The sequence below is a fragment of the Podarcis tiliguerta genome (assembly GCF_965153285.1).
Source record: "Podarcis tiliguerta genome assembly, chromosome: 13".
Lineage (NCBI taxonomy): Eukaryota > Metazoa > Chordata > Lepidosauria > Squamata > Lacertidae > Podarcis > Podarcis tiliguerta.
Window position 1 is genome coordinate 47,607,030 of NC_139546.1, and position 23,242 is coordinate 47,630,271.

The 23,242-nt window shown below is 51.4% G+C and overlaps 2 protein-coding genes across 9 annotated transcripts in view; one reads left to right on the forward strand and one right to left on the reverse strand.

The window, feature by feature from the left end:
- Positions 1-130: 130 nt before the first annotated feature.
- THTPA (thiamine triphosphatase) lies at positions 131-5,287 on the forward strand. Its single transcript, XM_083410757.1, has 3 exons — positions 131-438; positions 1,957-2,589; positions 3,802-5,287. Exons 1-3 carry the CDS (start codon positions 375-377, stop codon positions 3,936-3,938), a joined length of 834 nt encoding a protein of 277 aa, XP_083266883.1. The 5' UTR covers positions 131-374; the 3' UTR covers positions 3,939-5,287.
- AP1G2 (adaptor related protein complex 1 subunit gamma 2) overlaps positions 4,231-23,242 on the reverse strand; it is a 26,397-nt gene continuing 7,385 nt past the window's right edge. For 5 of the 8 annotated variants that reach the window (XM_083410244.1, XM_083410247.1, XM_083410246.1 and 2 more), the window contains exons 4-22: positions 22,761-22,902; positions 21,784-21,880; positions 20,468-20,544; positions 18,110-18,205; positions 16,451-16,531; positions 16,013-16,111; positions 15,303-15,358; positions 13,668-13,781; positions 13,439-13,579; positions 12,735-12,789; positions 12,081-12,203; positions 11,418-11,507; positions 11,142-11,272; positions 9,997-10,104; positions 9,038-9,194; positions 8,081-8,198; positions 6,763-6,929; positions 5,812-5,910; positions 4,231-5,198 (exon numbers count right to left, since the gene is read on the reverse strand). In XM_083410244.1, coding sequence (XP_083266370.1) covers positions 5,094-5,198; positions 5,812-5,910; positions 6,763-6,929; positions 8,081-8,198; positions 9,038-9,194; positions 9,997-10,104; positions 11,142-11,272; positions 11,418-11,507; positions 12,081-12,203; positions 12,735-12,789; positions 13,439-13,579; positions 13,668-13,781; positions 15,303-15,358; positions 16,013-16,111; positions 16,451-16,531; positions 18,110-18,205; positions 20,468-20,544; positions 21,784-21,880; positions 22,761-22,902 — 2,056 coding nt within the window. In that variant the 3' untranslated portion in view covers positions 4,231-5,093. The remainder of the gene's footprint in view (positions 5,199-5,811; positions 5,911-6,762; positions 6,930-8,080; positions 8,199-9,037; positions 9,195-9,996; positions 10,105-11,141; positions 11,273-11,417; positions 11,508-12,080; positions 12,204-12,734; positions 12,790-13,438; positions 13,580-13,667; positions 13,782-15,302; positions 15,359-16,012; positions 16,112-16,450; positions 16,532-18,109; positions 18,206-20,467; positions 20,545-21,783; positions 21,881-22,760; positions 22,903-23,242) is intronic. The other 3 variants (XM_083410249.1, XM_083410250.1, XM_083410248.1) reach the window with 1 other exon arrangement.

The window sequence follows — 23,242 nt, forward strand, 5'->3', positions numbered from 1 at the left end:
AAACAGCGCGGAGAGAGAGAGAGAGAGAGAGAGAAAGGGAAAAAGCGAAGGAAGGAGGGAGCAGCCGAGCGGCGAAAGCACCTGCTCGCCGGCCTGGAGGAAGGGGCGGGGAAACTACAACTCCCAGGCGCCTTTGCGCGTCCCGCTAGCAGCCAGCCTCTGCAACCTTGCCACTCTTCCTCCATTTGTGATTTACTTTTATTTTATTATTATTTTGCATGCTTTAAAAATTAAAATTAAAATGCATCGCTTGGTCTCCATTTAAGGCCCAGTTTGCAAAGTGCACTGATTCGCTTCTTTGCGTTATTTTTGCAGCCTTCTTCTCGCTTTCTGTGCATTCTTCTCGCCGGAGATCCTCTCTGCCAGGCGTCGACATGGCGTCGGGCTCCGGTGGCGGCGAGGAGGCGGCGGAGTCTCCGGATTCCCGGGCCGGGAAAGGTCAGTCGGAGGCGCAGAGGGGGAACCCCAGCCGCCAGGGGGCGCTGCTGCTGGCAGTCGGCTGGCAGTGGAGGGCGTCGGTAGGGGGCGGTGTGGGGCAAAGGCTCAGGCCATTGGGGAGGGAGAATGCGGGGTGCAAAGTGGGTATTGTTTTTTGGGGGAGATAATCTGACAGCCACCCCAAGTGGGGCCAGATTAAGGCATGCTGCAGGACCAGTGCCATATAAGCTAAAAAAACTACAGTGGTACCACGGGTTAAGTTACTTAATTCATTCTGGAGGTCCGTTCTTAACCTGAAACTGTTCTTAACCTGAAGCACCACTTTAGCTAATGGGGCCTCCTGCTGCAGCCATGCCACCGGAGCACAATTTCTGTTCTCATCCTGAAGCAAAGTTCTTAACCTGAGGTACTATTTCTGGGTTAGTGGAGTCTGTAACCTGAAGCGTATGTAACCCGAGGTACCGCTGTATATCTTAGGGCCCCACTCTCTTGGGGAACCTTGAAAAATTTAAAGGAAAAAAACAACAACTGGATGTACATTTCCAAAATATAGGATAAAAAACAAATAAAATAAAACCTACATACAGCAACAGTGTTTTGTGTTGTGTATGGACCTATGAGGTCCATAAATTACCATATAGCATATATTCAACACAAAAACCAGCAACAATTTCTTGATGACAAATCGCAGCTGGACATATAAAGGGCCCCATTGCCTTCAGTAGCTGAGGGCCTCATCAAACCTAAATCCGGCCCTTTGCAGGACCCTAATCTATGTCACATTCATTAGGACCCCATAGTTATGGCTCTGTGTAATTGTTGAGAAATATAAACTAGAGCCCCCAAAGCATTGCCAGGAAAAAGTGGAAAGAATGTAAAGAGTCCTACTTGAGGCTCCTTGGGGAGGAGTAGCACAGGGTGTCATAACCCACCCTGGGAACTTCTGGTGGAAGGCAGGCAATAAACTGAACAAAATATAGCATTAAAAGATGCTTAAAACAAATTACGGTACTGGCACAAGAATGGGGAGGAGGAGATCCTAAAATTTCTGTTCTGTGTCAAAGGCCGGGGTAAAGGGCAGTCGGCTAATTTCTACTCGATGGGGTATAAATGTAATAATGCAGATTTTGACCAGGCAGCCGTTGTTTAGAAAATTAATGAATTAAAAATCAGGGCTTAGGGCGGCCATTAAGAGTATGGCTCTCTGAGTGCCTTTGCTTGGCAAGCGATGACTTCCCCCTCTTCCCCAAAACCTCCGGGGTGAGAAAAAATTTTCAAGTCAAGGGAGTAGGTAAGACTTGAGCCTGAGGTTTATTTTCTGTCTCCTACTTTAGAAAAACATTTCAAAAATTAAGCGTTCCGAACAGGATGGGGCCGATGCAGAATTGTGTCAGGGAATGTGTGGGGTGGGGAAATCGGATTTTTATATTTATGTACATATATATATATATATATATATATATATATATATATATATAGGCTGCATCAGAATTAATTTGTTCCTGCTCCCTTGCACAGATTCCGCCTCGGGCTCCATTGAGGTGGAGCAGAAGTTCCTTTTTGGGCCTGACACCGTGCAGAAGCTGGAGGGGCTGGGGGCGATGCCGGAAGCCAGCATCTCCTTCCGCGACCGGTACTACGACGTCCCCGATTGGCGCCTCACGGTAGCAGATCATTGGCTCCGGCAGCGCGAAGGGGCTGGCTGGGAGCTGAAATCCCCCCTGCGGCCACTAGAGGGTGCCACCGTTAGCTGGGGGCAGCAGAACCTTCCGGAAGCGCCAGACGAAGCCCGGAGCCATGAGCCACAGCACCCGCCTCAGCCACTAGAGGGCAGGACGCACCTGGCCACGCAATACCAGGAAGTGACCTGCCCCCGAGACATCGTGGCCCGCGTCTGTGGCCTGCTGGGCGTGGACCCGGCCGCGGGTTGGCAGAGCGATGTGGCCAGAGCCGTGGAGGAGCTGGGCCTGCAGGAGTTTGCCAGCTTTGTCACCCGGCGGTGCAAATACTGCCTGGCCAACCTCCGCCTGACGGTGGATCTCGACGAGATGGACTTTGGCTATGCCTTGGGAGAGGTGGAGGCAATGGTTTTGCGGGAGCAGGAAGTTCCAGAGGCTCTGGAGAGAATACAGGAGCTGGGAAGTCGGCTGGGTGAGGAGTTTGGCTATTTTGACCCAGGAAGTGCCCTCTTAGTGGGGATCGAGCCAAAGGGGGCCTGTCTAGCCCAGCTTCCTGTTCTCAGTGGCCCATCAAATGCCACCCATTGATGCCCGCAGATAGGACAACATCAGTGCCCTCCCCACCCACAATTCCCAGCGGAGGTGAAACAGAGCCACTGTGGCTCCACAAATTTGTCTGATCCTCCTCCAAAACTACCTAAGGGTCTCGCAAATACCATATTTTTTGCTCTATAAGACTCCCTTTTTCCCTCCTAAAAAGTAAGGGGAAATGTGTGTGCGTCTTATGGAGCGAATGCAGGCTGCGCAGCTATCCCAGAAGACAGAACAGCAAGAGGGATTGCTGCTTTCGCTGCACAGCGATCCCTCTTGCTGTTCTGGCGTCTGAGATTCAGAATATTTTTTTTCTTGTTTTCCTCTTCCAAAAACTAGGTGTGTCTTATGCTCTGGTGCGTGTTATACAGCGAAAAATACGGTGGTTTAGTGGCAGATTCAGAAATGCAGGGTCCCCTCTGTGAAAGTCACAGCTTCTAAGATCAGACCATAATCTTGTAATTATAATCGGGGGGTGCCGATCTCCGCATGTTGCCTTCTAAGGTAGATCTACTGTTTTCTGGGCCGAGGCGGACCATTTGGAGTGCTCCGGAACTTTCTTCCAGGGTGGCTCAAGTGGTGTTTTTCGTGAGGTTCCATTGTACGTAGCAGAATCAGCTGGATAGCTCGGTCGGTTGGAGCGCGGTATTGAGAACGCCAAGGTTTCAGGTTCCATCCCCGTGTGGGACAGCTGCAAATTCAGGTTGGACTAGATGATCCTCGGGGTCCCTTCCGAGTCTGTGATTCCGTAAACTTGCACACAGGATACAGAACAGCTCCTTGTGCGCCTTCTGCAGAGAGAGCCCAGGAGCCAATCCTCAGCGGCTAAAAAACTCTGTTTTCATGCTCCTTGTGTGGCTGTAGGACACTGGAGATGGGGCTCCTCACTTTGGGGGGCCTGATTAACGAGGCTTTTCTCCCTCTTCTTAAGCACCCCTCCCCCCAAAAAAATTTTAAGTACAAAATACAAACAAGAACTGCTTGATGCTTAGTCCTCCACATTCCAAGTATGTTTGGATAGGTTTGTAATTCCTTCTGGGTCTCGCCCTGTTGCCGAATTAACGTTCTCCTCTCTTTCTGGTCTCCCCGGCAGGCCTGGATATGAAATCCCCGATTCCTGGCAAGATGTCTGTCTACCTGCTTAAATTCAGACCATCGCACTACGAGGCCCTCGTGAGAGCTGGGTCGCTGAGGAAAGTGAGAGCTGCAGCGGATGAGGAGGGGAACTGACTGGGGCTGGAGAAACGGGGCTGGGGGCTACGCTTTGGGCAAGAGAGAAAGTCCGCTACCTGAACCGAGAGGACAATTCGGACCACGTTCCTCCCACCCACCCCTCCTTTCTTCCCCCTCTGCCAAACCGCCCAACTCCATTCAACATCTGGAATGGCTTTCGACACCCCGCGGCAGTGGGGAGCCTTGCATGACATCACAGCAGGTCAGCCAGTAGCAGCCTGGCCTGGGCAGAGGGGGCTCCGTGCTGCGAAACAGCCAGGCGTTTGCCCTGTTACACAAGAACGGAGAATGCGTTGAGAAGATATTTATTCACGCTGGAAGCTCAAAGGCCGTTCGGTGGAGAGCGGCGGGGGGCAGGTTTGAGAGATGGGGGTGCTGGGAGAGAGAAAGGGGTACGCAGTGTGGCCTCGCCCAAGCTGGAACACACCCACAACCCAGGTGCTTGGGGCTGCCAATTCCAGCAGCCCCATCTAGAGGGTGCCACGTATTGTGGATCTGCGGAACTCACTGCCCTTGCGTAGTGTCACAGCGCCCGACAGAATGCTAAGACAGGGCTTCCCTGGAGTGGTTATTGCACTACTCTCAGTGTGCGTCAACCGCAGCGTCGCTATCGCTGGGGCCAGCTGGCGTCTGGAGGGGAGGTATGTTCGACCTACCAGCAGTACGGCCAGAGGTGAAAAAACCAAATCCGGCAATGAAGAGGGATAGCTGGTGTTTGTGTTTGTTTTTGTTAAAGAGGGCTTTCCCCCGCCACCCCCCAACCCACTCTTTATCTCCATCGATTTCCATTTAGTCTCGCTCGGTTGTTGTGGAGTTTCCCCCATCTGGCTGATCAATTGAATTGATCTGCCAGCAGCTGGGAGTGAGGAGGGAGAAAGGGGGCTGGCTGAGACGGGGATTCCCCTTCTCCCGCCCGCCTCCCTCTTTCGGAAATCCCTCTTTGGAGAGGCGCCCTCTGCCCTTCCGCCTGTGCAAAAGGGGAGCACCCATGGGTGTTGTTATTTGGGAGCACCCAACTGGAGCAAAGACGCCACCTGGTGGTGAGATGGTGTCATTGCAAGGGTTTTTTCCCCACCCCTTCCCTTCCCTCGGAGTGGAGTGCATTTTAGGGGGACCTGTGAGGAGGGAGGGGTACAGTGGGCCGCTCGCTCTTCATTTCCAGGCAGCCTCGGGGAATGAGCTGATTTCCTTGATCTGTTGCACCAGCGCTCCAGAGGGCAGAGTGTAGGCAAGTCGTAGCCTCATGCGGAGCGGGAGCTGGAATCAGAAAGGGATAAGACTTACTTGACGCTGGGTGTATGATCTCTGCTTGCAAACATTAAAAGCTGCATTCTGCAAAACAGAAAGCTCTGGATTCGATGCTGTGGGAACCCCAGCGTTCCTTCCTTTTCTACGAGACCTAAGACGCTAGTCCTTAGTGTTGCTGGAAGAGCGAGGGCGACGTGTGTTGCGTTAAATGGGGAAAGAGAGCGAATTTGGGCGGCTGAGGCTGCTGGAGAATACCCTCCTTGAAGGAACAGGAAGTGACATCACCCTGGTGCCTGTTAAGCTAACCAAGGTGAAGTCAACCGGCAAGGGCAGAGGAGGAAGTGACATCACCGCTGTCTTTGTGATGTGGGAGCGTGATGGTGCCACTTCCTGTTTTGAGCGGGAAGCATCCTTCTGATGCTGCCAACAGAAATGGCCTGCAGGAAGTTTAAGCAATAGAGTCTCTGCTAATGTCTCTTAACGTCACTTTGCAGGAGTAGAGGAAGTGATGTCACCACCTTGCTTTAAGTGATGGCCAGGCAGGAAATGACATCGCTGCTCAGATCACAGGTTAATTCCCACTCCCTGGCCGCACGTATATCCCTCCTCTCATTCTTCTTACCTTTTTGGGGTTCAATACACGGATGAGCTGGGTGATGGGGGGCCCACCCTGGCCCGGGACTGTAGAGCCACTCGGTGCCAGCAGCTCCACTTGGAAGGACTGTCAGAAGAGAAGCAGGCGAAAGTCCAAACATGCGTATCATTTTTAAAAAAGAAAGTTTTTGACCCCTGCAAAACCCAGGCCCGTTTCCCTTCCTGCTTTCTCCCCTCCCTGCCCTGCAAAAGGATTTCATTTGCAATTTAAAACATTATGGATGACAGCATTATCGCTTTGTCTAATCCTCTTTTAAACCCTTCTCCAAGTTGGCCATCACTGCCTCCAGTGGCAGTGAGTTCCATAGTTCGTGTAAAGAATTACCATATTTTTTGCTCTATAACACTCATTTTTCCCTCCTAAAAAGCAAGGGGAAATGTGTGTGCGTCTTATGGAGCGAATGCAGGCTGCGCAGCTATCCCAGAAGCCAGAACAGTAAGAGGGGTTGCTGCTTTTGCTGCGCAGCGATCCCTCTTGTTGTTCTGGCTTCTGAGATTCAGAATATTTTTTTTCTTGTTTTCCTCCCCCCAAAACTAGATGTGTCTTATGGTCTGGTGCATCTTATAGAGCGAAAAATACAGTACTTCCTTTTGCCTGCCCAGAAACCCTTCACTGGGCGACCTCTGGCACTGGGAGGAGCATAAAGGAGGCTGCCCCTCCTTCTTAAGAACACCAGCAGATTTTTCTTGGCTGCTGGGTGAGGCCAAAGGGGGTCCCCATCTAGCCCAGCATCCTCTTCTCCCGGGGGCCCAGCAGATGACCCACTGAGGAAGCCCACAAGCAAGCCCCCACGGCCGCAGCGGTCCTCCTCAGTCGTGATTCCCAGCAACTCATATTCAGAAGCATCGCGGCCGCTGTGACTCGTGGCCGCCTCTGCGTCCTCTCCCAACCCTCTTCTAAAGCCACCCGAGGCCTCACCTTGGGGACGGCCACTTGCAGACAAAACCCGGCCACGTCGTGGGGGGTCCTGTTGGAGACGGTGGCCGTGATGAGCAGCAACGTGGGCTCCAGCGGCGGCCGGTCCATGGAAAACTCGACCAGCAGGCCGTCTTGTTCGTACGCAACCATGCGGGCGATGGCGGAGGCTGAGGGGAGGGAAGGACGGCCAGCTAAGTCTAGCTCCCCCTGGCCAACCACCCCGTGAGGTACAGAAAGTCCCCAGAGACATGCCAAGTCAGGGCACACCTGAGCATGTGCAAAGGGCCTTGCCCTCGCCTGAGTAATCCCAGGACTGGGACTGCGACCTTCCAGCTCAGAGGCTGTGGCTTTTGGGTCTCCCTGGAGGAAGAGGCCTCTTTTGACCATTCACAATAATGTGTGGCCCACATGGCTAAGCAGGGAGCAGCCTGGTCTCTTCTGTATTTTTCTCTGGAAATGCTGTGAGTGCCATTCATAGAAGGGGTTTCATTGGACCCTGTAGTTTTCCCTTTGTTGCATTACTCAAAACAGAGCAGCTTTCAATAATAATAATAATAGTAATAATAATAAGAAGTGCTATTTTTCTAGGAAAAAAGGAGCCGAACTCACCACAAACACCTCCCTCCTTCTCTTAGAATGGCAATGATGCCCACCTGGAAATGCCGGAACTGAGTTCCAGCTGAAAAAAGCCCTAATAATATTCATTATTATTATTTCTTATACCCTGCCCACCTGACTGGGTTCCCCCAGCCACTCTGGGCAGCTCACAATAGAATATTAAAACAGGATAAAACATCAAACATTTAAAGCTTCCCTAAACAGGGCTGCCTTCAGATGTCTTCTAAAAGTCAGGTAGTTGTTTATTTCCTTGACATCTGAAGGGAGGGCGTTCCACAGGGCAGGTGCCACCACCGAGAAGGCCCTCTGCTTGGTTCCCTGTAGCTTCACTTCTCGCAAGGAGGGAACTTCCAGAAGGCCCTCGGAGCTGGACCTCAGTGTCCGGGCTGAACGATGGGGGTGGAGACGCTCCTTCAGGTATACAGGTATATTTTAGTGCTCATTGTTAAAATTTAACAAAAGCGATACAGCTGTTGTTAAAGGGGGGCAGTGCTTTTGCTCAGAAACGCCCATGTGAGATGGAGCTCTCCTCACTTTATTTCTTCTGTCCTGAAGACCCCCAGAGGGCAGTGATGGAATGAAAGAATATTGGGGGGGGGGGGGTCCTTTCCAGACTTGCCTGAAAAGGTCTTGGCAAGAATTGAGCTGCAAAAAGCAAGCAGCTCCTCCCCACCGGCAAAGAGCTCTTAGGTCACCATACCTGGGGCTTTCAGATCGCCAAGGAAATCGAGGAAGGATTCCACTGCTGGGGTGACGGTGCTGGGCTGGGCTGGAGGGGGATCTGCGGGGCCTCCAAGGAGATCCAAAAGATCGGAGACCTACAGGGGAAGCAAGGGAGTGTTGAAGAGGGGATGGCGAGGGTGGGGGGATTCCCATCGCAGGGCACCAGGGCAGACAGCTCTGGCAAAGGCATGCAGTGATAATCTGGGAAAGGAGAGGCAACAGAAACAGCACAGCCACTGCCGGGGAGGGGGGTGCACATTAAAATAGGGCTGTGGGTGTTCAGAGCACTTTAAAATTGCTGAAAGTCTTTGTGGGTCGCTTAGTGGTTTTTCAGCCAGTGGTTTAGCCATTTTTATGTTCTGTGCTAGATGTGGAAGCAAGCCAGTCAGCTGGGAGGCATATAAATGAGAAAACCAATATTTAAAATTGATTAATTAAATATTTCTGCCACGGACTGCACGGATAAAGATCACGAGCCACAGGTGGTTCACGAGCTGCACTTTCGAAACGCCTCCTTTAAAAATCAAGGCTTGAGTTCAGGTTTCACCCCCACCAACCCGGTTCGGTTCCAGTTCAGTTCAGCCTTTCTGTGGCGCAGCAATAAGCTCGCTGTCCGCCGAACTGATTCGTGTAAGGAAAGAGCCGAGATGATACAGGATTCCGGTTTACCAAAGGAGGTGGGCCAGATTAACAGCTGGGCCCTTCCAAATCCAGCATTCAGTGGCCTTACATTTGGGTTCTGCTGTGGTGCTGCCAGTCTAGGGGAAGCGCAGATTGGCTAGCTCTTAAAACCAAATCCTTATTTGGAATTGGTAATCCTGGATTACGGGCTGCTTGCTCCCCGCTCCAAAATGTCACCTTGCCCTTAAGTTCGGGGTTTGCCCTGCTCCCAAGTGCCCCCCGGTGCCAACCGTTTGCCAAAGTAACTCCCCACCTGGCCAGAATCCTGTTGCTGGACGTCGCTGGGCGCTGGCGCCACCTCCAGGATTCGAGGGGCATCAGCGGCCTCTCTTCCATTCTGCTCTTTTTCACTTCCTTCCTCGGTGTAGCCAGTTTTGTCGACTAAGGGCATCTTCTCCAGGACGGATGCTCTGGCAGGAAGAAAGAAAAAAAATTGAGAGATACGGGCCTTTTCTGGGGATTTATTTGGCAAGAGATGGGACGCGGGTGGCGCTGTGGGTTAAAGCACTGAGCCTCTTGGGCTTGCCGATCAGAAGGTCGATGGTTCGAATCCCCACGACAGGGTGAGCTCCCGTTGCTCGGTCCCTGCTCCTGCCAACCTAGCAGCTCGAAAGCACGTTGAAGTGCAAGTAGATAAATAGGTACTGCTCCGGCGGGAAGGTAAACGGCGTTTCCGTGCACTGCTCTGGTTCGCCAGAAGCGGCTTAGTCATGCTGGCCACATGACCCGGAAGCTGTAAGCCGGCTCCTTCGGCCAATAAAGCGAGATGAGCGCTGCAACCCCAGAGTCGGCCACAACTGGACCTAATGGTCAGGGGTCCCTTTACCTTTACTTTGCAAGAAAGTGGGGAAGCAGGGTAGGAGAGAGATTTTATCTGCCGGTGACTTGGCTCGGCTGTTTCCGCCGTCAACCCTCCTCACCCATCCTACGACCTGCGTGTCAGGAATAAAGGTTTCCAAACCAGATTTTCCTCTGTGGAGGTTTAGCCGCTGAAGGCTTCCTGTGAGCACCCACAAAGAATGTTTACAAAGACTGTCAAGGCGGAAGGCCATTCGGAGCAAAGTTTTCAGCGCTCGAAGTTGGACGGGGTGAAATGGGGAAGCTAGCTAAAAAAATGGGTGTTGTGTGAATGGAAGCGCCCACACAGAAGGTCAGAATATGCAGAGCACCCGAGAACGAGAGCAGTTTCAGTCGCCCATTTTCCAGGAGTACCTGAGGTGGTCGTACTTCCGGAAGAGAGCGTTGTACTCGACCGCCCGCTGCTGGAGCTCCACGTCGTGGCAGCTGCAGTAAATGGAAACCAGGCTCCGGATCCGACTTCTCAGGGCGGACGGGGCGGGAAAAAAGAATTGAGGGGAAGAGGTTACGAGCTGCCTCTGCTTCGGGCAGAGAAGAAAGATGAGGCGGGAAATATGACAGAGGCAAATCAGTTCAAAAGGCCTCACAGGATGGTCCAACGCTTGCCACTGCTACACCCTGCCAGTCGTAGGATTGTAGAGTTGGAAGGGAACCCAGAGGTCATCTAGCCCAACCCGCCTGCAACGCAGAAATTGCAGAATCCCTGACAGATGGCCACCTCTGTTTCCAAAACCTGCAATGAAGGAGAGCCCACTGCCTTCTGGGGGAGTCCTTTCCCCTGTCAAACAGCTCTTGCCGTCAGAAGGCTCATCCTTATGTTTTAAGTCAGAATCTCCTTGGCATTTGAATTCCGTTGGTTCCCAAAGATCACCAACGTTTTAATGTTTAATAGACTACAGTAATACCTTGGGTTACATACGCTTTAGGTTACATACGCTTCAGGTTACAGACTCCGCTAACCCAGAAATAGTACCTCGGGTTAAGAACTTTGCTTCAGGATAAGAACAGAAATCGTGCTCTGGCGGCGTGGCAGCACCAGGAGGCCCCATTAGCTAAAGTGGTGCTTCAGGTTAAGAACAGTTTCAGGTTAAGAACAGACCTCCAGAACGAATTAAGTACTTAACCCGAGGTACCACTGTATTGCATTTTAATATTTTGTTGGAAGCCGCCCAGAGTGGCTGGGGAAACCCAGCCAGTTGGGTAGAGTATAAATAAATTATTATTATTATTATTATTATTATTATTATTATTATTATTATTATGATGTCCACCCCTGCCCCGGAGGCCTGTCTTAGGGAGAGGGGACGTTGAGGCTGCGAGCCTAAACCAAGCACACAATTCCCCACCCCCCAAAGAATCCTGGGAGCCTTTGTTTGCTAAGGGTGCTGGGAGTTGCAGCTCAAAACTACAACTCCCAGGGTTCCACGGGGGAATTGGTGTGCTTTGCAGGTTATGGTGCGTTCGCGGCCTGAGGGTGGGGATGTCGGCTGTGAGCTCACTTGATGTCGCTGCCCTGGAGACGGGTCCCGAGCTTCATGAGGGCGGTGAGGGCGTAGGCCCTGGTGCCCGGCAGCGAGAGGTGTGACTGCAGCACTCGCTCCAACATGGAGACCATTTCCTCTGGGTCCACCTGCCGCAGCGGGGGAGAAGGTGGAGAAAGGAGAAGGAGGAAAAGCCATAATGAAGTGGCGTGTTTTTTCCTCAGGGGGTGTGAGCAAACTTCCCCCGTTTGATGTTTCTCACAAAATGCCCACCCTCAGTTTCTGATTCCTCACCTGAGTGGGCTCCACCTCTTCACAGCTGCCGTCCAATAAGAGGTTGCCGTATTCACCAATGCACCAGGTAGCCACCTGGACCAAGGGTTGCTGGGAGGGGAAAAAGAGAGAGGGGGGGCTCCAGCTGGAAAGGCTTTTCGGTTAAGGAAGCCTACAAACTGGTACATTTGACGTGCATTTTAATATGCAATTCTGAAGGGTGGATTTCTTTTAGGGGGACTTTTTAATATATAACTTTATGGGTAATTTGAATGTCTTCTACTGCTGCCTCTGCTCGCCAACCTTTCACATCCTCTTAAAAAACAAACCTCCCACGTTATTTTATTATTATTTATTACATTTCTATTTTCTCCCAAGGTGCTCAAGGTAGTGCACGTGGTTAACCTCCCCCAGAACAATCCTGTGAAGTAGGTTAGCCAAGAGACAACGACTGGCCCAATGCTGATAAGTGCAGCGTGACGACAGCCTTACATTTCTATGTGTATAGGAAGAAGAAGAGCTTAGAGGTTCCAATGCTAAGCATTATAGAAATTCTGTTCAGTTAATAAAAAACTTTGAGTGGAACTCACTTGCAAGTAAATGGACACAGGATACATAGCCTCACTCTTCCTCTTCTGGTTCTCTATGCCCTGCCCCCCCTCACCCCCCTCCCCAACCCCACACCTGAGAGATATCTTGGGTCAGGGCCTTGTATAGCTGTTGAACCGCATAGCCATGAAGCTCCTTTGCACCTCCGATGAGGTGGATGAGGTTGGGCACCGCGTCGTCACGTACATAGGATCCAGCCTGCAGAGGGTAAGGAGAGGAACCGGGGGTGTGAGCTACACTCCTCCTCAGAGATACATCTCTGCTTTGCCCTCCCTTCCCTTTAAAAGAGTTCAACAAATTCCTCCTCCTCCACACAAGCCCAAACTACCAAGGACTTGACTCTGAAGGCACTCTAAGGAATCTGGGCTGCTATTGGTGGGCTCTATGTGAAGCATTCTGCTTAAGGGGGGAGGGCCTTGAAACTCACTTTTTCAACACACCTAGAATGGCAGTTTCAATGGGGTGCTGGAAACAGGGAGAGGAAAATAAATATTAAAGCCTGAAAAACGTTCACAGAGACACAGTAGGGGGTGTTTGGGTTGCCTGAGAATGTCAGCTTTCTGTTTCTCGCCTCTCCCAAAAGAAAAAACAAGTTTCTAGTCCAGATGGTCTTGGAGAAGCTTCTTCAAATGCAACCACTTGAGAGAGGAAGGCTCTTACACGAGCCATGCAGCTTTCCGCTGCTCCCCAAGGATCCTAGCCGCCACCCCACTCCACCCTCCATCTTACCATGGTCAGAACCTGGAGGATGGTGTCGATGTGCCAACGCTTGCTGGGTGCAAATCTGAAGTGGGTGAGGGAAGAAAACAAGAAGAGCAGGAATGTCTTAGACCTATCGCTCCACCTGAAAGTGCCCCTCACGCTGTCAGGGCATGTCATTTTAAGGGGTGGAACTTAATTTCTTCGGGAGGGAGGGTCTTAAAAATACGTTTTTGGGTGTGAGGAATTCAAATCTGCTATTATTTTTGTGGTGGGACAACATTCAGCTTGGCGAATCTACATTTGATTAGAAAGCACATAAACTGCTTTCTCAGAAAACCAAAGACTTTAATTTCGCCTTCTGAAAATGTCAGGTAATGCTAAATAATAATAAAAATGAACAATAATTTTTTTTTTAATGTGCTGTATAATATAAGTGCAAGCGCTCCTTTTTAATTATTTCTGTGCAATTTTACACGCGTTTCACTTACCAAGGAGAACTAAATCATATGAATTTAACCAAGACATCTTTTGAATTCCCAAGTCTTAGGTCACAGAACTGGAGAGCGGCAGGAATCTTTCCCCCAACGACCCTAAGATTAAGAGTCTTGTGCTCTGCCATGAGCGCCCTTCGAGGAGCGAATTCAAAAGCTGCAAAATTCAACATGTGCCCCCCCAACTGCCCTGGATTTCTCTACAACGCCCCCTACGGGCAACGGCTGGACCCGACTCACTTCTCAGCAGCCAGGAATATTCCGGAAGCGCAGTCCGACTTCAGCTCCGGGGCGCAGGTTTCCAGGAAAACCAGCAGCTCTTTAGTGGTTGTCCTCACGTTGCTGCCGCTCACCAGTGCCAGGCTCAGCTGCAGGGCTCGCCTGAGGAAGGAGGGAGAAGTGAGCAATTTTCCCGACTCAGAGACATTGTCTTCCGGAGCCTCGGCCCTGTCTTTCCCCCTCGTCTCACCTCTTCACAGTGGGATCCGGGTCGGCCAGGCATTCAAGGACTGTGGCCCGGTGCCTCTGAACGGCACTGTTCTCTTCTTGCAGCAATTTCTGTAGAGATGTTAGAGCCACGTATCTAAAGGGAAGATTTCCCCCGAAAAGAAAAAAATAAATACCGTATTTTTCGCTCTGGAAGACGCAACAGACCACAAGATGCACCTAGTTTTTGGAGGAGGAAAACAAAGATTTTTTTTTTTTCCTGAATCTCAGAAGCCAAAACGGCAAGAGGGATCGCTGCGCAGTGAAAGCAGCAATCCCTCTTGCTGTTCTGGCTTCTGGGATAGCTGCGCAGCCTGCATTCGCTCCATAAGACGCACACACATTTCCCCTTACTTTTTAGGAGGGAAAAAGTGAGTCTTATAGAGCAAAAAATACAGTACTTTCTGTATTTCCTTCCAGGTGCTCAGGGCTATCCTTCAACCTCGCTGTTTTATCCTCACAACAACCCTGTGAGGTGGGATAGGCTGAGAGAAAGGCGACTGGGGCCCAAGGCCACCTAGAATGCTTCATAGCCGAGCGGGAATTCGAACCCCGGTCTCCCAGGCCCTCTAACCAGGGAAGTGGCACAAAGAAGACCGTCCGCAGCCAAGGAACTCGGAAGCATTCCTCCTTGATTCGCTTCAAGATGGAAAGGGGACGCTGCCGGGTGGGAGACAAGGGGGAAAGTGGGGGACTGTGGCATGGGCAGCCAAAATGGCGGCCGGTGAGGCCCTAAAACAACCTCTGTCAGGGCGGCCGGGAGATCCGAGCAAATCTGAATTAAGCATGTGGCAAATTAATTTCACGCACTGTTTCACCGGGGAAGAAAAGAAGCGCCGCGCCCCTGAGGATGCATTTTAATAGGCCGAGTTATCGCGCAGCTGCTTCTCATGCGCCGTGGAAAAGGGGTGGCTGCCTTGTCTTGGGGGGGGGGGAGATATTTGAAGAATCGCCTCCGTCCCTCATTTTCCCTCAGCCGTGAGGCCATTGGCGGCGACTCATGAGGGAACCTGAGGGTCTCTGGGCGCGCTCCCTCTCCCAGACCGGCGTCTACAGAACGGGCCTCAAAGAATTAGGAGAAGGGGGCAGATCATGAAGGGGAAACAAGGGATCTGCAATGGCAGTGAGGAGGGTGAGTCAAGTGTTGTGATAACACAGTCCTATGCGCTGGGTGCCCATGTGGGTCAGGGGCCAGAGCACTGGACCAGGAACCGGGAGACTAGGGTTCAAAAATTCGCTCGAGGCCCCTGATTGCAGACGCCATCTTCCAACACCCTACCCTCTTCTCGAATTTCAGTGGTCCCAAGCTGGAGAAGAAGATGTCAAAGAATCATAAAGGGTTCCAAGGGTCATCTAGACCAACCCCCCGCGATGCAGGAATCGTGACTAGATCCTGCACGGCAGATGTCCTTCCAAGCTCTGCTTAAAAACCTCTGTAGGAACCAAGCGCCGCATTTTAAAAGGAGCCAGGGCGAAGCGTGTTATAAGGAGACTCGGCCCCAAAATATATTTTCAAAATTCCGACAGGAAAATTTCAGGTGATTGTTGGGCCGGCGTTTCCTCGCAGCGCTATCTGGGCCATTCCAGTGCTTTGTTTGTTTCGTGGGGGTTTTTGTACCTGATATTCCGGTCCTTGTTAAGGAGAAATCGCCCGAGGATATTTATAGCGAGAACCTGGGTGTGGAAAAGAGAAGTGCCCTTAATTCCCCAAATGTACCATTTGTAAGAGCTGAGGGGGCAGAGGAAGAACAGAAAAGCTTCAGAACAAGCAGATTCTAGCTTGGGACAGCTGGATGTCGAAGATTTTGGGGCCTGGGGGCCGCACTCCCTCAAAAGCAACCTTTCAGGGGCCGCAGACCAGAGGCAGCAAGGGGGACAAAGTGGCTAGAACAACAGATACAGGTCTTACCCTTGTACCGGTTGCACCCGAGCCACACAAATCTCAAAGGTTTATGGAAAGAGGCGCACAGACCCCAAAGACCTCTCCATCCTCTTTCCAGGCAAGCGAAAGTTATCAATGTGGTTCTCCCGCCAGGCAGAACTACCTGAGGATGGTGTGGCTTGGGGAGAGGACTTCTGGGGCCAAACAGAGAGGTCTGGAGGGCCGCTTTGATATCAGAGGCCTGAAGTTCCCCACCCCCTAGGGGAACACGTTTTGATCGTATGTGGGGTCTAGAAACAGAAGCGCTATCGTCGCACCGGGAGGTGCCCAGAATATTCCATTTGCACCCAAAAAACAAACACCCTCCCAAAAGATCTGAATGCAAGAGGAGCCGAGCAAGGTGCAGGATCAGCCCAGTCCACCTGGCCCGTACGAATCCGCCATACCCTCAGGCCGCTGGTTGAGCGGACGCCCATGATGGTCAGCACCGTCTCGTACAAGATGGCGTTGCCCACGTTCCGTGTTGTCTCCGTGTTGGTGGCCACCTGGGAAGAAGCGGAGGGGTTGGCAGCCTTGCTGGCTTTTGGCGTGGGACGTTCCCCCCGCCCCGCTCTCCCCCCGCAGGCCTTCACCTTGGTCTCTTCCTTCCTCTTCACTGACGGCAGCCCCCCCCCCCAAATGGTACAGCTCTTGCTAACAAAGGGTTCTAGGTCATACAATCTAGACCAGGCCTAGCAAAGTTTTAATCGAAACGTGGAGGCTAAATGGACCCCCGGTTTTGTTCATGGTGAAGCAAACTCTGTTCTCCAGAGTCCTCTAAATGTCTCCCCCCCTCCCTCGCCCAGGGCACTCTTTCCAGCGCCAGCAACAACCGCTGGGCTCACCTGAGCCAAGGAATCGTTCATGGCGTCGCTGGCGTCTTCATTGTCCTTTCCCAGAATCCTTAGCAGCCGCAGGATCTGTACCTGGGTGGAGAGATGTTATCAGGGAGGTGAGGATGAAGGAGATGAAGTAGAGCCCTGTTTAGGGAAGCTTTTAATTTTTAATAGACTTTAATATTCTGTTGGAAGCCACCCAGAGTGGCTGGGGAAACCCAGCCAGATTTGCAGGGTATAAATAAAAAAATATTATTGTTATTATTATTGTTGTTGTCTCACCCCATTTGCTCCACGAGCTCCAGGCCCCCTTCTGTCCCTCCCTATTTTATCCTCACCACCACCCTGTGAGGTAGGCTAGGCTGAGGCACTGTGATGGGTCAAGGCCACCTGGCAAGTTGAGTCACGATTTGAACTCTGGTCTCCCAGCATCTGAACCACTAATCCATACCGGCTCAAGGCTACAGCGCCTGGTATTCCCAAGTGGTCTCCCCCCCAAGTATTCACCAGGCCTGACCCTGCTTAGCTTCCAAGATCAGTCGAGATCGGGGGTGTCCAGGCTAAAACAGACGAACCCCCACTTACGGGGTGGGGGTGGGGTTACATTCCTGCATACCACGTGTATACGTGAAACGGCAACTGTTGCTGTTGTTTAGTCGTTTAGTCGTGTCCGACTCTTCGTGACCCCCTGGACCAGAGCACACCAGGCACTCCTGTCTTCCACTGCCTCCCGCAGTTTGGTCAACCTCATGTTGGTAGCTTCGAGAACTCTGTCCCACCATCTCGTCCTCCGTCGTCCCCTTCTCCTTGTGCCCTCCATCTTTCCCAACATCAGGGTCTTTTCCAGGGAGTCTTCTCTTCCCGTGATGTGGCCAAAGTATTGGAGCCTCAGCTTCAGGATCTGTCCTTCCAGTGAGCACTCAGGGCTGATTTCCTTCAGAATGGATCGGTTTGATCTTCTTGCAGTCCATGGGATTCTCAAGAGTCTCCTCCAGCACCAGAATTCAAAAGCATCCATTCTTCGGCGATCAGCCTTCTTTATGGTCCAGCTCTCACTTCCATACATCACTACTGGGAAAACCATAGCTTAAACTATACGGACCTTTGTTGGCAAGGTGATGTCTCTGCTTTTTAAGATGCTGTCTAGGTTTGTCATTGCTTTTCTCCCAAGAAGCAGGCGTCTTTTAATTTCGTGATTGCTGTCACCATCTGCAGCGATCATGGAGCCCAAGAAAGTAAAATCTCTCATGGCAACTAAAAAAACCTGTAAACCTCTGCCATAAACCCACCACAATCGCTCCCTCCAAACCTCCTTTCTGAAACCCCAACAGACCTCCGAGGTCAGTGCAAAGGCTGACGGGATTGCAGTTGCAAAGGCTTCTGGGATTGCTAGCTGTTTCCCTGCTCCTTTGCCGAAGACCTTCCTTTTCCAACCAACTTTTAAGTGGAGTTAAAATGATAAAAAAGGTCCCAGTCGGTACCTGTAAATTGGATTTGAAATTGTTTTTATACCTGTTTGTTTTTTTTAATTGCTCGGTGTTTGTGCCCTTGAAACTCTCTGCGGGAAGCAATTCTGAAATGCACTCCAGGTTCTCGTGAATTGCGGAAAAAAAGTCAAGACAGAAGCTCAGGGGAAGAGGGGAGGTTGGAGGGACGAGATCCTTTTACCTGCAGGAAAGGGTTGCTGATTCCCGAAATGCTGTGTTCTGGAGAGTAGCCGGCAACCACCAGGTTACGGAGCAGCCCCACTAACTGAGGCACAAACTGGAGGGAAACAAGAGAACAGAAAAGCAGGGTTAGCAGATCCCTCACAAAGCATCCGTCCTCCAGAGCCCTGCCTCTTGTTCTTCACAATGCCCTCTCGCAAGAATCCCAGTGCCCCTTCGTCTGGCGCCGGATAATTTCTCCTCCGATCCAGAAAGCACTTTTGATCTCAAAATGGGGCAGTTCCAAAACCAAGGCAACTTCTGGTTTTTCGTTCCTCCTGACAGCACCGCCCTATTATACATGTAAGACCTGTGGACTTCAATGGGCTTTGCTCCCATGTAAGGTTGTTTAGCAGGGCATCCTCTGTTTTTTGTGGGGGTTGTGGAACATTATTCCCCCTCCCAATTTATTTATTTGATGTTTAACCCACAGCGCCACCCATGTCCCTTCCTTTGCAAATAAAAAAAGGTAAAGGGACCCCTGAACATTAGGTCCAGTCGTGACCGACCTCTGGGGTTGCGGCGCTCATCTTGCTTTATTGGCCGAGGGAGCCGGCATGCAGCTTCCGGGTCATGTGGCCAGCATGACTAAGCCGCTTCTGGTGAACCAAAGCAGCGCACGGAAACGCCGTTTACCTTCCCACCGGAGCGGTACCTATTTATCTACTTGCACTTTGACGTGCTTTCAAACTGCTAGGTTGGCAGGAGCAGGGACCGAGCAACGGGAGCTCACCCCGTCATGGGGATTCGAACCGCCGACCTTCTGATCGGCAAGTCCTAGGCTCTGTGGTTTAACCAATTATCCCCCCCCCCATTTATTTATTTGATTTTACATATTAAAATTTACAGCCACACCTTCCGAAAATACAAGATTCCCACGAATATTTGGACTTCCCTCATTCCCCTCCCTGGGTTCCGTTGTTAAGCCTTTTCTACTGATCTTTTATAATTATCCAAATTATTTTCCCAGCCCCCTCCATGTATCCATAGTTCTCGTCACATTACAACTGTTATTGCAATCCCGCTAACAATTTTAATTGTTTTAAGTGGTCTCCAAGGTAAATTATAAATTTCCCCCATTCCTTTTTAAAATTTTGGTCTTCCTGTTTTCTGATCTTTCAGGTCATTTTTGCCATTTCGGCAGAGTCCGTCAACTTGATCTGCCATTCTTCCCTGGTAGGGACTTGGTCTTCTTTCTGGGCTAGCAACCTCTGCACAGCTGTCGCCGCATACATGAACAGTTTGTTCTGGGGAATATTTTTTACTCTGAATGCCACATTCCCTCATTGGCAACTGTTATGTACTGAGTTGAATAGGATCCAAAATGCAGCAGTCTGATTGGCCCTAGAACAATAGGATTCAGAATGCAGCAGTCTGATTGGCCCTAGAACAACAGGATCCAAAATGCAGCAGTCTGATTGGTCCTAGAACTATGCAGCAGTCTGATTGGTCCGCAGGAGCCACCCAATCGAGCTCCAGGGAAGTGAATCCACAACCTGATTGGCCTACAGGAGAATCCCGGAATTAGCCAATCACATGCAGCCCATTGTGTAAATAATGTATATAAAGCAGATATTTTGGGGGAACAATTATTCCTCCTCACCACTATGAGCTGAATAAAGAGCATGAAATCTACACTCGACTCCGAGTATATTTCAGGCCGCATGCCACTGATGGGCGGAGCCAAAAGCAACACATGCAATTTTTACCTTTCTGCAGTAGGCTGGCTTCCACACACCCCCTTCCCTATCTCCCGTCCAGGCAAGCGAGAGTCATCCTCAAAATATCAAGGATGTGCTCCAGCCAGAAACACGGGAGAAGGGGGCCGAGCAAGGCTGGGAAGGGGCGTGGCTTGAGGATGAAGGGGTGTGGCTTGGGATGGGGTGTATCCCGGGGAGAATCTCAAGGGCCAGATCCTTAGGTTTGTTGCATGTTCTGGCCTGCCGCGGCCCCAGTGGCGTAGCGTGGGTTGTCAGCACCCGGGGCAAGGCAAGTAATTTGCGCCCCCTAACCTGTGGAGCCAGGTAGGGGCAGAGAGCTGCGAGTGCGAGCGCGCCCCCCCCCGATGTTGTGCCCGGTGCAGCCGGCACCCCCTGCACCCCCCACACTATGCCACTGCGCGGCCCATCCCCATTTCCGGGTGGATGCCAAACCAGTCCTGCTATGCGGGTCTGGAACCCGGGACTCCATGCATGCAAGGCACAGGCTCCTTTATTAGCAGCTTGCCCTCCCTCACACTCTCCTGTTCAAAAGGCACGTAGTCCTTGCACATTAACTGCAACGGACGCTGGGAGAGTTGCCAAGCTCACAGGTGCCCCACCTTGCAGAAGCGATCCAGGGCTTGCGGGCTCCGTTCACACATCTCTGAGATCAGCATGACAGCCCCGTGGAGGATGCCTGGGGAGAGAGAGAGAGAGACAGGTAGGCCAGGTGAGGATCCTGACCCGACTTCCTAAGCCCTGTCCCCTACCTTCCCAAATCCCAGGCCCACCAAGGCTCCCCAAGGTGTGACAGGAGAGTGGCGTTTTCTTGAGATCTCCTTCAAATCGTTCCTTGAGATCCACTTCACTGGGAAAAAAACGCCCTCCTGGGCCCCTCCAGGCCTAGTCTTACCTTCCGGGGGGGGGGTGGTACTCATCCAAATCATGCAAAGAGTAGCCCTACTGAAATTGACAGACCTGACTTACAGTGGCGTAGCGTGGGGGGTGCAGGGGGGGCCGGCCGCACCGGGTGCAACATCGGGGGGGGGGCGCTCGCACTCGCAGCTCTCTGCCCCCTGCTAAAATCCACGGGTTAGGGGGCACAAATTACTTGCCTTGCCCCGGGTGCTTACAACCCACGCTACGCCACTGCTGACTTATATCGATCAATTTCGGCAGGTTCACCGTGAGCAAAACTTAGTCGAATACCCGCCTGAATTCTCCTCTCAAGCTTCATCATCATCATCAATATTATTTATACCCCACCCATCTGGTTGGGCTTCCCCAGCCACTCTGGGCGGCTTCCAAAAAAATATTAAAATACCGTAATACATCAAACATTAAAAGCTTCCCTAAACAGGGCTGCCTTCAGATGTCTTCTAAAAGTCTGGTAGTTGTTGTTCTCTTTGACATCTGGTGGGAGGGCTTACACAGGGCAGGCGCCACTATCAAACAACTCTGAAGAGAATCGCCCCCCCCCCCCCGCCATCCCACTTCGCCTCAGTCCTTCTCTTCTGCAACGGAGCGGTCGGCTCAAGCGTTCTGAGCAACCGAGGGATATCCAAGCACTCACGAACTGGGACTTGTTTATTTATTTGTAGCTTTCTCCCCCCAGCCCTAAACTCTTCGTCAGCAAAAGAAAGAAAGAAAAAGGCCCTCCGGAATGGCTTACATAGTGTCCAATAATAAAAAGCTCCCTGCCCTCAGGCTTATAATTTAAGAGGCACGACACAAAAGGAAAAGGGGTTGGGAGGGAGAAGGAGAAAAGCAAACTCAGGCACTAGCTGCAAAGTTCTTACAAGAGCCCTTTCTGAAAGGCTCCCAGCAGCTTCTTTTCCGGCCAGTGGGCAGGGCCAGAATGGTCTCCTCCCTTGCCATGATGGGGAGGGAGAGCAGGACTCACAGTAGCCCCAGCCGATGGAACAAAGGCACTTACCGGTATTTTGTTCAGTCAAGAGCTGTTCACCGAGTCGAGTGAACACGTCTATAAGATCGGGCACCTTCCGGACAACGTGTACGGCACAGACCACGGCCTAGAAGCGGAGGCAGAGAGCAAAGGATTATGGGGTGGGGTCCCCATGTGTCCCACAGAACTGCCTTGCAGGCTGAGACCCTACCTGCCCACTGTCTCGCCAGAGCGGTGCATGTTTTAGTTATCTCTCGCTTGGACTACTGCAATGCACACTATGTGGGGCTACCTTTGAAGGTGACCCAGAATCTACAACTAATCCAGAATGCAGCAGCTAGACTGGTGACTGGGAGCAGCCGCCGAGACCACATAACACTGGCCTTGAAAGACCTACACTGGCTCACAGTACGTTTCTGAGCACAATTCAAAGTGTTGGTGCTGACCTTGAAAGCCCTAAATGGCCTCGGCCCACTATACCTGAAGAAGCGTCTCCACCCCCATCGTTCTGCCCAGACACTGAGGTCCAGTGCCGAGGGCCTTCTGGCGGTTCCCTCCCTGCGAGAAGCCAAGTTACAGGGAACAAGGCAGAGGGCCTTCTTAGTAGTGGCACCTGCCCTGTGGAAAGCCCTCCCACCAGATGTCAAAGAGAACAACAACTACCAGACTTTTAGAAGACATCTGAAGGCAGCCCTGTTTAGGGAAGCTTTTAATGTTTAATAGGCTATTTTAATATTCTGTTTGAAACCGCCCAGAGTAGCTGGAGAAACCCAGCCAGATGGGCGGGGTATAAATAATAATAAATAATAATAAATAATGTTGTATTTTAATCTTGTTTTTAAGTTGTATTTCAATTAATTTGTTTTATATTTGGTATTAGCCGCCCTGAGCCCGGTCTTGGCTGGGGAGGGCAGGGTATAAATAAAATTATTAAAAATAAATTATTATTATTACTATCTTTGGAATCTCAGCTTTTTAAAGAAAAAATCCCAGCTGCGGGGTCTCACCTTCCTTCGCACGGAGGGCTGGCCAACCCTGGCGAGCTGCTCCACCTCACCAGCCAAATCCCGGAACATGGCCACCGAGCCCAGGGAGCCCAGGGTGCTCAGAGCTAAGCCCTGCACCCAGGCAGTGGGGTGCAGGAGGTCGCTACGGGGAGCAAAAGAAAGTGAGGTGAATGGAAGATGCCACAGTTTTTCAAATATTCACATCCCCTGCCCAAACAGCTTCCCTCAGGCACACAAATCTCACCTCCCGTACAGTGGTGCCTCGCAAGACGAAAAGAATCCGTTCCGTGAGTCTCTTCGTCTAGTGGTTTTTTCGTCTTGCGAAGCAAGCCCATTAGCGGATTAGCGGATTAGCGCTATTAGCGGATTAGCGGCTATTAGCAGCTATTAAAGGCTTAAGGGATTAGCGGATTAGCTGCTAAAAGGCTATTAGCAGCTTAGTGCCTTAGAAAAAGGGGGTGGGGAGCGGAAAAAAATTGCAA